Source organism: Vidua macroura, chromosome 13 (assembly GCF_024509145.1).
Source record: "Vidua macroura isolate BioBank_ID:100142 chromosome 13, ASM2450914v1, whole genome shotgun sequence".
NCBI classification, from domain to species: Eukaryota; Metazoa; Chordata; class Aves; order Passeriformes; family Viduidae; genus Vidua; species Vidua macroura.
In genome coordinates, this window is record NC_071583.1 from 12,320,248 (window position 1) to 12,335,556 (window position 15,309).

Sequence of the window (15,309 nt, forward strand, 5' to 3'; positions counted from 1 at the left end):
ACAGCACAACACGAGGCGCCCAAGTGCTAATTCATCATCCAGGAATAACTTGAGAAGGAAAGTCCCTGCAGTGGGGAGTGAACATGCTAGAATTGGACTTCTGCTAAATGATGGAGGGAGGGGGAAGAAGGCATCCTCCTGCCTTTGTCACACTCTGCTGAGAAACACTTGGCTCAGCTTTTGAAACCAAGTGACATGACACAAACTACATCTCCCTCCTCCAGTAATGAGACAGGAGAGAAAAGGGAATGATCCTACACCCGGTCTGCGCTCCCCAGGAATCAGTACATTTACTGCCATGGCACAGGAAGGCTTCACCTTCCCATCAGAGCAGACAGCTACACCTGAGTCAGCAATACCACTAGCCAATTCACAGGAAAGGAGTTTCAGTTTAAGCAAGACATTAAAATTTTAGTCAAATGTATAACTGTCTACACCTCACAAGAAACACTTCTCTAGGAGTCTGATCAACTCAAGGTTGTTTCATTCACATGTGCAAACAAAAGAAGCACATCATCACAACACAACTTGTGCATACACAACTAGAAAGCCAAGCCTCAATCAGAAAGGCTGAACTGAAAAACAACAGAATAGTATAAGTGACACAACAAAGCTACAAACTGTCTCTGAAGCCTAAGAGTGTTGTAACCCTCTCTGTAGGATTAAGGTAATCCTAAATCTCACAGGTTACTTCAGGTCTCATCAAGGTCAAAAACCTGTCTAACTCTTGCAGAGACCTCCCAGGGGCTGGCAGAGGCATTAGGTGACAAGCCATTAGTGCTGTCCTGTATCTCACATTACTGAATGAATGTTACCAATCTTCAGTGCAGGGGACAACAGGAAGGTCCACCCTCAGGCATTGGAGAGAAAAGAACTGGAAGACAGGGCTACAAAAAAAAAAAAAAAAAAAAAAAAAAAAGATGCCTCAGCAAGACCAAAGAAGCAATATAATAATGCAGAGATTTCCAGGCACCAAAGCGACCTCTGTGCTACTAACAACGTGTTTGTTCACACTGGGGGTAGGTCAAGATAGTTATATGAAACAGCATGTAAAATCTTGCCGAGATAAATGAGCCTATTCAGATAGGACTGTCTAACATCTCCTGTGTAACAGACGCCAGGCACAAAAGCTGCAAGGGATGGACTTTGTGAAGCCAAAACCAACACATTTGAAATTATCAGAACTGATTACTGTTTGGGGAAATCCTTGGCCACAACATACACCAAGAGTCAATTTTTCCATTTGAAACCAGAATTGCTACAATGACTGTGATTCACTGCGCACAGGGCTGTTCAAAGGAAATCCCCATTCATGCAGCCCTGCACAGCTCAACCCATCTCCACTCCACACTGCAGCACCAAAGTACCGAGGACTGGAGTACATTTTGTGGTTTGGGGTAAGTAACACATCAGAAAGTAACCTACCAGTTACTTTAGCTTTGCAAAAGATTTGTGGTTTGTCTCAGTTTTAATCATCTCTGATTCTGAGCACCTAACAGCACTGCTCTATGCAGGCTTGTTTTGAAGCATAGAAGCCCAGGTACTATCCTACAGATGCTCTCCAGCCCTCTGCAGCTCAATGACAGAGTTATTCCAGCTATCACTGTCCAACCATTTCCCTGAGAAGCAACAGGCAAGGTAATTAATTTCAACATACTCTGCTCAGTTTGGCTGGGATAGAGTGAATTTTCTTCACGGTAGCTGGAACAGGGCTGGGTTTTGGATTTGTGCTGAAAACCATGCTGATAACACAAGGATGTTTCTGTTACTGCTGAGCAGTGTTTACATAGAATCAAGGCATTTTCTGTCTTTCACCCCACCAGTGAGTTGGCTGGGGATGCACAAGAAATTGTGAGGGGACAGCAGATCCTCAGTGAGTCAAGGCATACCCCATACTGTATGGTGTCATGCTCAGCATAAAACCAGTAACCAGTACAACGTGACAGACAGCTGAACACCTTCCTGCCCATACGAAGTGGTGAATAAATGCCTTGTTTTGCTTTGCTTATTAAACTGTCTTCATCTCAACACATGAGTTTTCCCACTTTTACTCTTCCAATTCTCTCTCGCATCCCACAGCAGGGAAGTGAGTGAGCAGCTGTGTGGGGCTGAGTTGCTGGCTGGGCTTAAACTATGACACGTGCAATTGTACCTTCAGTGCAGATTGGAACAGGCACTTTGGAATTACCCCCCAAATCTGAATTTCATCAGTTCATTTTGACATTCAGACATAGTACTCACTCAACACCAGAAGTAGCTCAACATCCACATGCCCCAACACCTGAACTGTCTCACCAGACCACTGCCCTTCAACACTGCTGTGATGATGTGAAACACCTAAAATGATGCTTTATCCTGTCTTCAAGCTTGAGCCATCACCACAGCATTGCCACGTGAGTGTCGAGGAGGAGGGAGTGACACACAGCCAGGCTGCTTTCTGCAGCTGCACACTGAGCAAGGGTGTGCAGGACACAGTCACTACAAACACATGCATGGCCTGGAAAGCATTGCTACTTTTCCACGACCATTATAAAGGTATCTTCAAGCTTCTGTGTGTAAGCCAGCTAGATTTAATTCCCCATGAGCTGTCACATACCGACACCTATCCTCCACTTCCACTGGAAACCATGACTAGTTTCTTGACTGTCCAAGAAGGAAAGGGGTTGCTTTCTTCCTGAAATTCCAATTCTTAAGTAAAAAAATATTGTGTGCTGTATGTTGAAGGAAAAATGCTCTCCCCCTTTTCTGGGGAAACAATGAAGCTCAAACACATTTTTGTATGCTTGTGCAACACAGCCATAAACACACTTCCATCTGCACATCACACAAGGCTCCCCCCTGCACCGTGTGGATTTGAGCCCTGCGTGTTTAACACCCCACACACGACAGCGCTGTGTTTATACAGTTTCAGCTACAAGCCGCTAACATAAGGAATAGACGCTTGGCTTAAGGCCCAGATAATTCATCCAACTGTGGCAGCCACTATCAGACAGACCTCTTTTGAGAGGAGCTTTCATGACTGGAACACGGTGCTGAATCTGTGGAGGCACAGTCTGCACGGGTGGTCCCTAAGCACCTTAAAGAGGACCATCTGGGACTAATGGCACAGCTTGAGCACACATTAGCCCCAGCTGTGTGACATGCAAACCATATACCCGCACCTCCCACTCAAACTCGCTCCCTGCACAGCAAAACTTTGCTTCAAATGTGTGGGTTTTGCATGGCCTCGAATAGTCCAAGTCCCCATCTCACCCCAGCTGCCATGGGCTCACCAGCCCCAGAGCTACCCTCCTGCACAATGGGTCCTGTGCCATGCCAGGGTTCTGCTCAGGGCCATCCCATGACTCTCCTAGCAAAAGGCAGAGGCAGGTCTGCTCATCTGACACCATCATTCTAATCCAAATTAGTCAGGAGCTGCTCAGCCATAACAGGCTCTGGCTGCTAACAGAGTTGCCGAACTAGCCACTGCTCAGGGGGATACTACCGTTCCCCTCCAGAGGCTGGACTTCAAATCCTCCAACTAAAGGCCTCACACAAGTCTTTCCAAACTTCACAAGCTTGCACATCTCTTCCTGGTCTTCAGGGACAGCACTCCATCACACACATGCTGACCAAGAAGGGTGCAGGTAATTACCCAAATTCTCACCAGCTGCATGATCCCATTTTTATTCTGCAGTCTCACACAGTTCACGTTTGCAAGCCTATTGTATTTCACATTTTTAAACACAGCACTGAAAATGTAGAGCACTGGCTCTAGAGACAATTTCTCTAGAGCTGGAAGGAATAGTTGCAGCAACTTCACAAGCTACACTGCTCTATTTGATCTCCCATACCGCTTCCAGGTACCTACCAGGTTTGATGCAGCATTAGATGACATTGCTTTTTAGCACTTCCTCCATTTCATTGTGAAAAATGTTTACTGGCATACTGTCACCTCCATGCAGCCACAACAAGAGCCCCACAGGTGTTTATCTTACCCCTAGAGGAAGTCTGGGCTGCTTCTCTCAGCTTCTACCATTTGAGCTTAAATACTGCTGCTAACCAGGTACTGCTTCAGAAGTCTGAGTTACTTTTCTTACAGATAGAATAAGAAATATTCTGCAGCTTGTTAAAGCCTATGTTTAAGTAATAAAGCTGGTTAATTTAAATATTTGCACTTCCTCTGCCTTAGGCAGTGCTTTCAAACAATAGCTGCAGCACTATGTGTGAAGCAGCTCATTTTTTTCCCCTTTGCAATTAAAACCTTTCAAAGGGACATAGTTTTATTCAGTTATTTATCTATATCAGAAGAAATATTTCTTTACACAAACACTGAACTCAGAGCTAGGCTACAAAACCACAGCAAAATTTGAAGTGTTGAAGTAGGGCTTTATGCCACTAACTTCAGAGGGCTTCCCTGTTTGAGTCAGAGTCATTCAAGCAGAGCTTTCCACCCAGGAAATCCCAGACATCTCCACTGTTTACAAGGCCTGAACTAGTAGCTCCTCTCTGAAGTCTGCTGCTCATAGTGCTTTCACAGTAAAGCAAACCACCTCCATGAGACAACCCTCACAGAGTAGCTCCAAACTGCCTCTTTCAGGAAAGCAGTAGATTGGGATATACTCCAGTGAGAATCCCAATGGCAATGCAGTTAATTCTATGGGACAAGGTCTTTGCAATACCCTTGTCCAGTGGCAGATGCTTCTATCTCTATAACTGCAGATGTCTGCAAGTCATTAGCATGCTCAGCAATGCTCACTGAGCAGCCACAGATCATCCAGTGTGACAGCATCAAGGGCAGCGCTGAGCCACCCCGCTGTACAGTGGCTGTGAGCTGAATGCAATCAGTGTTTCTTCACTCATGTATCTGGAGAGAACTTGGACCACTAGAAGACTGTCTCAGGCTCTTCTAAGTTTTTTGCATCCAAAAAATGTAACTGGCCACCTGGGAGCTGCAGCTGCTTCTGCATGGCTTTGGGGAGCCCCAGGGCACATTGCAGCTTGAGGCTCTGCAGGCACTCCTGGGTCACCTGACTTTGTGGCCTCCCACCAAGTAGACAATTCACTTGGTCATTGGCACCCTGACTTATCTAGCAATCCCTGCTCCTGCTCAGCACTCAGGTTAGGCCAGAGAAGTACTGTTAGTACAGGAGCTGGTTTATCAACATGCAGCAACCTCTGCAAGCTGGGGTCTTCTCCAAAGCAGCTGTATTGGGCTGTGCAAGTTACCCTCCCCCCTTTGGCCACCCACATTCAACATCACTGTTCAGTTATCCAGCACATATGCTGCATCCTCTGTTAAGAACATCGAACTCACATAAGTCAGCACTAAATAGCACAGGAACACATGATCACAAAGTACTTAGAGCATTAAGGTGGCACCACTATAGAGGGTCCTCCAGTCCTGGTTTAAAAGCCTCCATGTCTTAGTCCTGACTTCTGATAGTAGCAGTGTCCAGCACTGGTGAGCTCCAGCTGCAGCACCAGAAGTCACTGCCCTTTCAAGTGTCACCACAAATTTTCCTGTCAGTCACCAGCCTAGATTTTCTGCTTCTTCATAGCTGCATTTTTACTACATGTCTGAAAGAGCTACCAAAAGAAATAATCCCCAGAGACGACTAAAGCTGTTTCTATTTGACTTTCAATTAGATCATTGATCTTGTTCTAGTGGTTACGTGAGCTATAGGATATTTGCATGCAACCACACTGGTAATCAACAGGCGGAACAAAACTGAAACAACGTGATTAACATCCCAAGTCTTCCCACAGATGGTATTTTAAGTCTGCTCAGACACCAGCTTGTCCCCTACAAGGGAATTTGACAACAAGCCATGTCTGAGTAAGTGACAACTGCTCAGAGAGCCGCTGCAACTACAGTGACATCAGCAAACAGCAGCCCTTCAGGAACATCCAGGTGCTGAAGGAGGCTCAAAGATGCCTAGACTTCAAATTATTTGGGAGACCAACAAGCAGAATTACTTCTAGTTTTGCAGAGAAACCCTACAGAAATTCACTGTCTAGCTGTGATGGTGAGGCAACATGTGATACCTTGCACCATCGAGATGACAGTTAGACACCAGTTTTGTTTAGCAAGCCAGCATTTCCTGTTCTGTAGCAAGGATCAAAAGCAGAGAGATAAATCCAAGATTTGTATCTCACACCATGACAGATACAAGGTGTATTTATTGTACGGTCAGTTCCCAGTGTGGAAGATGCATCAAAGACAAATGCAGGACCCTGCACATATACCCCAGATCAGGCTCTTAGCTCCTGTAGTCTGAGACTAGGAAAACCTGCTCCTATAACTCACCTTATAACAAAGGGAGGATCTGTGCAAAGCTAAAGCTCACCTCCAAGATGTACTCATCAGTGTTTTAGCACTGAGACTTAAACTAGTTCCAAGACCTGGCTTGCCAGTATTTGCCTATGGAAAGTCCACTAAAACTGCTGCACCTACTACTGCAAGGTTGTTGTGAAAAAAGGGAGTGCAAAACAGTTAATTACACCAATTAAAGAAAACGCAGATAGAGCAAGTTAGTATCTAGCCGAGGGGAACAGCATTTCCTCTTCTGTGTTTGAATAACCTTCAAATGCACATATCATGAGTGTTTGCTCAGCACAGCTCTGTACGCTGTGCCTTCTACTGCAGGGCCCCAGAGTAGACACGACACAGCGTACCTAACATAGCTCACCACTTGCTCAGTTTGGGCCCACCAACTACGACAGTGCATTTTATATAGGCTCAGAAATGCAGAATACATTGTCTCCTTACAAGAGAGGCCACAAACTAATCAAAACCAGTAGGCAGCCACAAGCACACAGGGTAGCCCGAAATTGCCGTGGGCTGTGAGGTGGAGAGGAGAGCAGCCACCAGCTTCCTACTCCCAGGTCAGGCTGGGGCAGCCCCCAGGGCCAGATACGCTCACAGCACCAATGCAAAAGATAGGAGTTGGCATTTCAGAGCAGCATTTAATAGCTCAGCCCAGAGCTCATCACACAAGTTTCAGCACAAAAAGTGGGTGGAAGCACATGAGCCGTGGACTAGCAGTTGCCTCCAGTGCTTTCAGCTGCTGCTCTGCAGCAGAGCAGCCATGCAGAGGGCTGTGGCCAGTGTTGCAAATGCCTGCACCCCACCCAGGCAAGTAGGATGCAGCAAGAGCCACCCCAGCAGCATGGGAAGAGCAGAGGGCAGCTGACAGCCCCTGCTCAGCACAGCACCCACACCATGCCAGAACCAACCGCAGCAATGTGACAATGGGATGTGCTGCAACAGCCATTGCCCCATTTGCCCCTCTCAGCAGGCAGGCTGAGTGTCTGCATGGCAGTCTGTGCCCACCTCGCCCTCAGAGGACCCATCATTTGGGAACTGTGCTGCCACACAGCCTGGCCAGCTCATGCCAGAGTAATTCAATGCTCTGACAAATAAATGCGTCATGATTTACAGCATGGCCTGAAGCAAGGGAGAAGGAGCCACAGCCCATGATGTCATTGCAGCCCACAGTCATTTTTGTGCTGTTACTGGGTAACATTGGCAGGAGTGTTCATGCAACCTACTGCTGCTGTTAGATGAAAACAGCTTGTCCCTTTGCAAGAAAGGCCACAGCCTGGATAGTCAAAGCTCTGCCACTACCAACTCACCAGCCTGATCAGTAAAACTTGCTATATTTCAGTGACCCAGACAAATTAACTTTGAAATATCTGCTGAATTTACACTTTAAAGTAAGAGACTGCCTTCTGTATTTACTGGTTCCTTCCCATTAGTTTAGTTGTCTACCTCTCCAGGTTGTAAGGAACAGCAAAAGGCCATCACCTGACTCAGAGGAAGCATCCCACTAGTAACCAGACAGTGCAGCTGCTTGTGTGGCCATTCTTCTCAGACACTTCGGAGAGACATGGCTGTTTTCTTTCAAGGGCAATATCAGCAGGAGGTTCAAAGAACTTCAACCCATCACACCAGGGGAGACAGGATTCAGCTACTCCACCCTCTGCCCACTCCCAGGCAGCCCAGGGCAGTGTCTGCTGCCTTACTCACCACAAGGGAGGATGTGCCAGGCAACCCTTGCTTCCCCAGGAACTTGGGCAAAGCTTCATTTGGCTGCTGTTTGAAGCGCCTAGCTTGTATTCACTGACACAAAAAACCCAGTCTATTCTTGCAGTGGTTGTATCCCAGTTGCCATGTACAAGCACAGTAGGAACTAGACATAGCATGCATCTCACTATGGACATTAGACTTCAACTCCGTACAGCAGAATAGTGCTTACACAAGGATTTGCAATCCATTAGGTGAACCCAAAGCCCACCACAGCAGATCCAATCCTCACTGTGATGTACCAGATAATATGTAGGCATCTTCAAAATTCAAGGTTAGCTGCAGGAGGGACAAAGAGCCAAGGGAGGCTGACAGACAAGTTAGAGACCACATCAGAGCCCAGAGAACCATCTGGTTAAGATACAGCATACACTTATTGCAAGGCTTTTGAGTACAGAACTGGGATTTATCTCCTAATGATGACCTAGAAGAAAGTCCTCCCTATTAGATTATAGAGCACGAGTTCTTCCTTAGGAGGAACACAAACAAGCAGGAGTGCAACTACACAAACTTTTGTCTTGTGGGGAAAGAAAATCTGCACCAAGTCCCCAGAAGCAGAACCTAGGGGGAAAAACTCACTAGAGTTTTATTGCACAAATCCAAATAAACAGGCAGAGCTTGCTTAGCCCATTGCAGAGAACCTCATATCTCAGTTGACTCAACTCTGAACACGAGGTGAAGTTCCCAGGAAGAGCAAGGGTAGCTCTACTCACCCCACCTGGTGTGGGGGGTGGGTGCAAGAGGGTCGGGTGAGTATCCACTTTTACCACAGGCACAGACAAGTACAGCAATCGAGAAAAGATACAGAAGCAGCTAGCACAAGTTCCACAGACACAGTATCTTCATGAAACTGCTAATCTTATTCCTCCAAACACCACCTAAACACACGTACTGTTCCCCCACCACTTTTGACCATTAGCAGGCATTCAGCCTGCAACAAGCTAAGCAGTGCCATATAGTGAAAGCTGTACCATACTGCTCAGATCTCCTAATGAGGGTAGGTGGTGCCTTCCCCTAGTCTTTTCTACATATATTTTGGGTTCAAGTCTTCCCACAGCAGTTAACATTCAGCTACACAGCATTTCCTTCCTTTAGCAGAAATACTTGGTATATCCAACTCCGTTTTTCTTGCCACATCCAAGATGATTGCAGCTACCCACCTCATCTACTTCCATCCACCATCACTACCATGGTGCACTCCTCCCCAGCGGTGGGTACTCTAGAACAGGACCCACAGTACTATCAGAGGACATAGAAAAAAAAAGCAAGAAAACCCCACAGGTACCTACAGTTTGTCTACAGAAAGCCTGGCTACATCACCAACAGCCAGAGTCACTCTCAATGCTTTGTAAGCAAGAGCCACTGTGACAGGCTCTTCAGGCACACTGGTACCACACCAGACAGATCCAAACACCAGTTCACTGAGCTCTGTGTCTTTTTTACTATAATGACTTGTGACTCAGGTGACATATTCATGAGCTCACTATCATGCTAGGCAATCAAGGAAGACAGAGCCACCTGATGCTGGTGGCAGGGACCTGGTAAGCATCACAGTACAGCAGAGGTTTGTTCATTCCAGCATAACCAGCAAAACACTTTCACTCTGGTGTGCTTGCTAAACATGGATTAGTGGTCTAAACTTAGCAGACCCTTGTTCAGGACCCAAACTAGCTGCTCATCAAAGTCTTTTTCTGAGCAGCAAAGAGAGAACAGAATTCTTCTGCAGCCTGGGGGATTCAGAGACCATTGTTTTACTTCCCATTGCTTGAAGCAGACACAGAACAATGCTGGCAACATAGCAGCATGACCACACACAAGGCTAACCACATTCTTAGGTTACAGTTGTAGGCTAGAAAAGAGTTATCCTAACCCATTTAGATTTAAACATCCCCATGTAAATCAATACAGGACGTGGCATTAGAATATGGAGCAGTTAAGATTTCAGTCCATCCTGAATAATTGGCATAGCTTTCATTGCCTTAAATAAAAAAGCTGTTTAGCACATTAGTCTATCTGGCCCTAAGTAATTTTACTGAAGTTTGATCACTTTACAAGTTTCCGCTCATATGTAAAAGAATGCAAGAACAGTCTGTGTAAGCTACCTTAAAGTCTCCTGTAACTTGGAACTCATAGTTCCAAGGCAAAGGCAATTTTTCATTAGACCAGCAGTCCAGCTACTGAAACAGAAGGTCCTGAGGAGACCAAGTTCCTTCCAAAACTGAAGCCACCTCCAGCAAAGAGGTTCACTGCACATCAAAAATTATTTTCAAGGGGAAGGAGTAAGTGTCATATTTCCAAGAAGCAGAAATCTGCTTCCAAGACACACTGGATGTTTTCCAGAAAGCAGCACCCAAGGAAGTCACAGATAAGTGGCAGACAAAATGCAAGTGTATTTTGACTACCTCCTTATGATGTGTTAATAGAACATTGAGTGAGACAAAAGAACTTTTAAACATACACAGGCTGAAAACACATTTTCTTTTTTCTGTTTTCAAGGACCTAGCTCTAAGCATTACACAACAACACATTTACTGTTTTACAAGAGACTAGTTTTCCCTCTGGAAATGTACAGTTTGTTTTGTCACTCTTTAATGTATCAGCAGCATAGGGAAGAAAGTTGGTTTTCAACTATTTTCCTAAAATGAGATTTCTGTAAGGTCCTCAGACTCACAGGTCATGATACTTTCACCTTAAGCACACTACAGACCACAGTGTGTGCATCAAGTACTTGATCACTAACCAAAACCCCACCCAATGCACAGGTTAGGTTTGGTCACTACCCCTGTAGCTGGGATATGCCACCACCAAACTCACCATGAGGCAAGTACCAATAGACCACGATTATAACCCTATCCTCTCCTCACCTATCTCCTTCCTGGCATAGCTTAACTCCCTCCATGCACTGCAGCAGGACACAGGATCACCACAGAGACAAATCTGCAAACAAATCACATAACAGTAGCCAAGGCCAGCACTGGATCCACTGCCATGGCACAGACATGCCACTGCCCATCCATTGACTTTCACTGCCACTTCACATCCTGCCATTGTGAGGCAAGCCAGGTCAGCTCACTTACCTGGTAAAAGTGCAACCTGGCAGAGAAACTGCATTTTTCAATTTGCTCAATCTGACTGTAGCAGCCCAAGACTGCAGTTTTACACAACAAGGCAGCTTGGTACCCCTTCTCCCTCTACTAGTGACACAAGGCTGCTGGATGAGCAGTGGCCATGAGAACACTGCCAACAGGTACCGAGCAGAAGAGTTTTCAACTAGGACCTGCCGGCTGCAAGCTTGGGTGCATCTTGGCAGGTCTCACCCCAAAACCATTTGCCAGGCTTCAGCCACCCAACTCCTCTGTTTCTAGGCTACATGAGTTGATTCCTACTACCAGTTACCAAGGTTTTTAGGGACAAGCTCAATGCCAAATTAGCTTCAACTGCCCTCCCTTCTCCGCTAAGCAGTCTGTAGAGTCGATCAGCCCCTTCAGCCAAGAGCAAAGCCCTTGTGCTCTACATTCCTGGCATCCTACTCCCAGTGCCTGTCATGCAGCATGCCACTCAGCACCCAGGAATTTGCAATTATCTCAGTCTAGCAGACAAAGAAAAAGGCTAGACTTAATACTTGTTAACACTTGAGCAGCATAGCAGCCACCTCACTTTGAGCAGAAGGCTCCATGAAGTCACCTGCTCCCACAGCAGCTTTTTCAGAGCATTCATTCCTATCTTTGCTGGATGGCACAAAGATGGTCTTTTTTGCATGATCAAACATGCAGTCAATTTTGCATTGAAGTGAAGACACTTCATGCCCGGAAGAAAAGCTTTGTGAAACTAGCAAACGACTTTGAGTAGAGACTAAAGGCGAGGTAACAGCAGCAGGAGAGGCTGGGCTTCTAATGTGCATCCAGAAAGGGTTGTGGTCAAACACTGTGTATAGACAGACTTATTTTAAATAGACAAACATTGAATGCCAAAACCTTGCTACTGAAAAGATTTTTAAATGTGGTCGTAGTACAGCAGCAGTAGCTGAGCCATAACACATGGCTTCCAAAATGTTCCTGGAAGTTAAATAATAACTGGAACAGGCACTGCATCCACTTAGCAGAGGTCTGATGGCATTATTAATGCCAGAAATCCAGCAGGCGCAGCTGTCAGGTTTCCCCAGTTGATTTGGCTCAGAGTTGGCCCTAAACACCCCAGGCCCTAAAGACCAACCTGGTCATAAAAGTTCTCCACCAAGAGCCTTTACTGTTTTGTTTTTTTTTTTTTCCACTTCAACTCCAGGATCTGCAATGGCCCTGGTTTTGTTCCACAACACAAAAGAGACTAAACAGTAGAAACAAAAAGAAAGCCTCAAGTTCTTCAGAACCTGCAGGGAAGAACACACCAGGGGCAGGTAGTGATCCCAGTGGATGCTGCATCTGCAGGACAGGTGCCGAGGGCTTCAGCCCTTCAACCCAGCAGAGCACTGCAAGGCTCACTCAGAATGTCTTTTTTGGAAAGGGCATTCAGAATGTTTTTTCAGGACAGGCTCAGTTTATCCAGGACTGTACAGTAGGGCTCCTGTGCTACTCCTTGGCTCCAGCTCAGGTGGCAGAGCACTGATGGAGCTGTACACTCCTTCATGGAGAGGCTGGGATATGGCAAAACCATTAGCAGTCATAGTCATTCCATTCTCTCAAAGCTTCAAGTTTTCTCAGGGTTTGGCTTTTTAATAACCAACACAAAGCAAGTAAGCTGTAAAACAAATAGACATGTCTTAAATGGTTACAGATACCCCAGTTCAGCCTAACCGTGTAAAGGAGCTGTGCTGCTGCAGCAGCATTTCTAGAACGGAAGTCACTGAAAGCCAGACCTGCTGGAGTAGCCTTGATCTCCCAAGCCCATCACCCTCGGGAAGTTCCACAGACAAAGAGGAAGGCAGCTGGAGCAACAACATTTTTCTAGGAAAAACAATACAATAGGAGGGGAATGCTGGCCTGGTTTTGGAGCTAGTCCAGCACCTGCCACAGAAAGGTGAGCTCTGATGTTAGCAAAAGCTCAGCCCAGGAGTCAGCAGCTGCAAATCGAACCCCACTGAGTGCAAAGGGAATCCATCTCTAAGTAAATAATTAGCACCAGCTTCATTCCCAGCTGCAAGTTAGCTGTTCTGCCCAAGGAGGACAATCAGCCACTCGGGACCAACAGTCTACACTTCTTGTCCAAAGCTGCTTTTCACACTAGCAGAGGGGAATAAGAGGGTACCCGGCTACAGGTTTCCAGAGAGGAACAGGCCTCCCCCAAACTGGATAAATTTCTATTTTCTTATTATTGTAGTTAAAGCATTTGACAAGAAACAGCTTTTACCTTGGCCAAGCATTTTAGACAACTGAGGAGAGCTACACTCTACAAATTCAGCTGTGCAATTCATCGAGGCCACAGTCATCAGAAAGCAGTAGTAATAGTTATCCAGCAAAGAGCTAGAAAAGGCATTCACATTCCTTCCCAGAGATCTCTCAGGCATTCAAATTACTGCTTTACAGACTAAGTTGTGGCCACACCTGAGCTATTCCCCAAACGGTCACCGAATACATTCCTGAGGGATCATCTGCACATAGCAGCAGCCATCTCTCCAAACCACCAGCTATCAACCAACTGCATGCTCCAGTATGGCATGGACAAGCAAATCTCATGCCAGCCTGGATGGCAGTAGCTCAAAGCACCGATTACCTGGGCTTAGCAGGGATCCTTGAACATTTCCTGCCATAACCTATCACAGCAGAAAGACTGAGGAGAAAGTACAATCCTGTTCAAAAGCTGCAACTGCACTTAGGCATCAGTGCTAATCTGAACACTGCCATCATCTACTGCGCTGCGGTGAGCAAAGTCTCCCCACTCTCCTGTATTACCTACGGCTGCAGCTGTTTCCGCAGAGCCGTGAGAGTCTGGCTCCGGCACCGTGCCGGAGCCCAGGTACGCCCAGCTAGAGCAGCATCGTCCTGCCGCATACTTCTGCCGGGCTGCTAGAGGGGGTCAGTGCCTGCAGGAACTGGCTGCACAGGGAGAGAACACGCTCTGGCACTAGGTCTCTTCAGGAAAGACCTGAAAGCAAAGCTTCACCGATGAAGTAGTGACCATGAGGGACGCTGAGGAGGACAGGAGCTCACTGCCAGCCCCGACAGCCGGGCTGTGGGCAGCCCCACGGCACACAGAGCTCTTTAAAAACAGAAGCAGCAGAAGTCCCTCAGCTTCCGAGCCCGCAGACCCGACTGCTCTGAGCCCCGCCATGGTTCCGCCAGGCAAAGATCCAGCGCAGGAAAAAACACAATTACACGAGAAAACAACAAAACGGCCCGCCGGAGACGCACTCACCGATGGAGACCAGCTTGATGCTCTCCCGCTCCAGGAACTCGAGGGCCACCGAGACGTTCTCCAGCTGCATCTGGCGAAAGGTGGGCCGCTGGTGGTACTTGCGGTACATGCGCTTCTGGCTGAGCACCTCCAGCAGCGCGATCAGCCGCAGCCCGTCGCTCAGGTCATGCTGCAGGTTGCCGATGCGCTTGTTGACGCAGCGCAGGTGCTCGTTACACCAGCGGGTGAAGGTGTTCTGCTGGATCCGCTTCCAAGGCGCGTCCTCCGCCAGGTCCTTCTCGGTGGCGGGCATCTCGCCGTCGGGATCGGCCGCTCTCCGCGCGCCCTGACCCCGCGCCTGCGTGCTCATGGCCAGCCCCGCTCCGCCTCCTCGATCCGTTGCGCTCCGCCCGCGCCCCGCCCGGCCCGGCCCCGCCGCCTGCGGGGAGGGAGGGAGAGAGTGAAGAGCGCCGCGCTCGGTGGAGGCCCTTCTCCTTTTCCTGCTCTCACTGCTGCCACCTCCCCCGCTATCCAACCCGCCCGCTCTGCGCGGCCCCGCGTCGCCGCCCGGCCTTTATCCACCGGGAGCGGCACGCCCTCCGCCGCATCAACCCCGCGCCCCGCCGCACCGGCCCGCGGGGGCCGGCCTGGGATGGGCTGGGCGCGGCTCGGCTCGGCTCGGCCCAGCTCAGCCCAGCTCAGCTCAGCTCAGCTCAGCTCGCCTGGCCTGGCAGAGCCCTTGATGGACCGGGGACCACCCTGGGCCGACACTCACCTGGCCGAGGTGCCGGGCGGGGCTGGAGCGCGGCCCCCAAGCACGGGCAGGATCGCAGCTCGCCTCGCCCTAGTGCCCGGTCGGGGTGCAGCCCCCTCTCCCCTCAGATAAATAAAACCCGCAGTAGGAACAGGAGCGC

At 48.1% G+C, this 15,309-nt stretch overlaps 1 protein-coding gene across 3 annotated transcripts in view; it reads right to left on the reverse strand.

Annotated features, from left to right (window-relative positions):
* Window positions 1–14,777, reverse strand: part of FLNB (filamin B) — a 71,141-nt gene extending 56,364 nt beyond the window's left edge. For all 3 annotated transcript variants that reach the window (XM_053989108.1, XM_053989110.1, XM_053989107.1), the window contains exon 1: window positions 14,417–14,777. In XM_053989108.1, the coding sequence (XP_053845083.1) occupies window positions 14,417–14,765 (349 nt within the window). In that variant the 5' untranslated portion in view covers window positions 14,766–14,777. The remainder of the gene's footprint in view (window positions 1–14,416) is intronic.
* Between the last annotated feature and the right edge of the window lie 532 nt (window positions 14,778–15,309).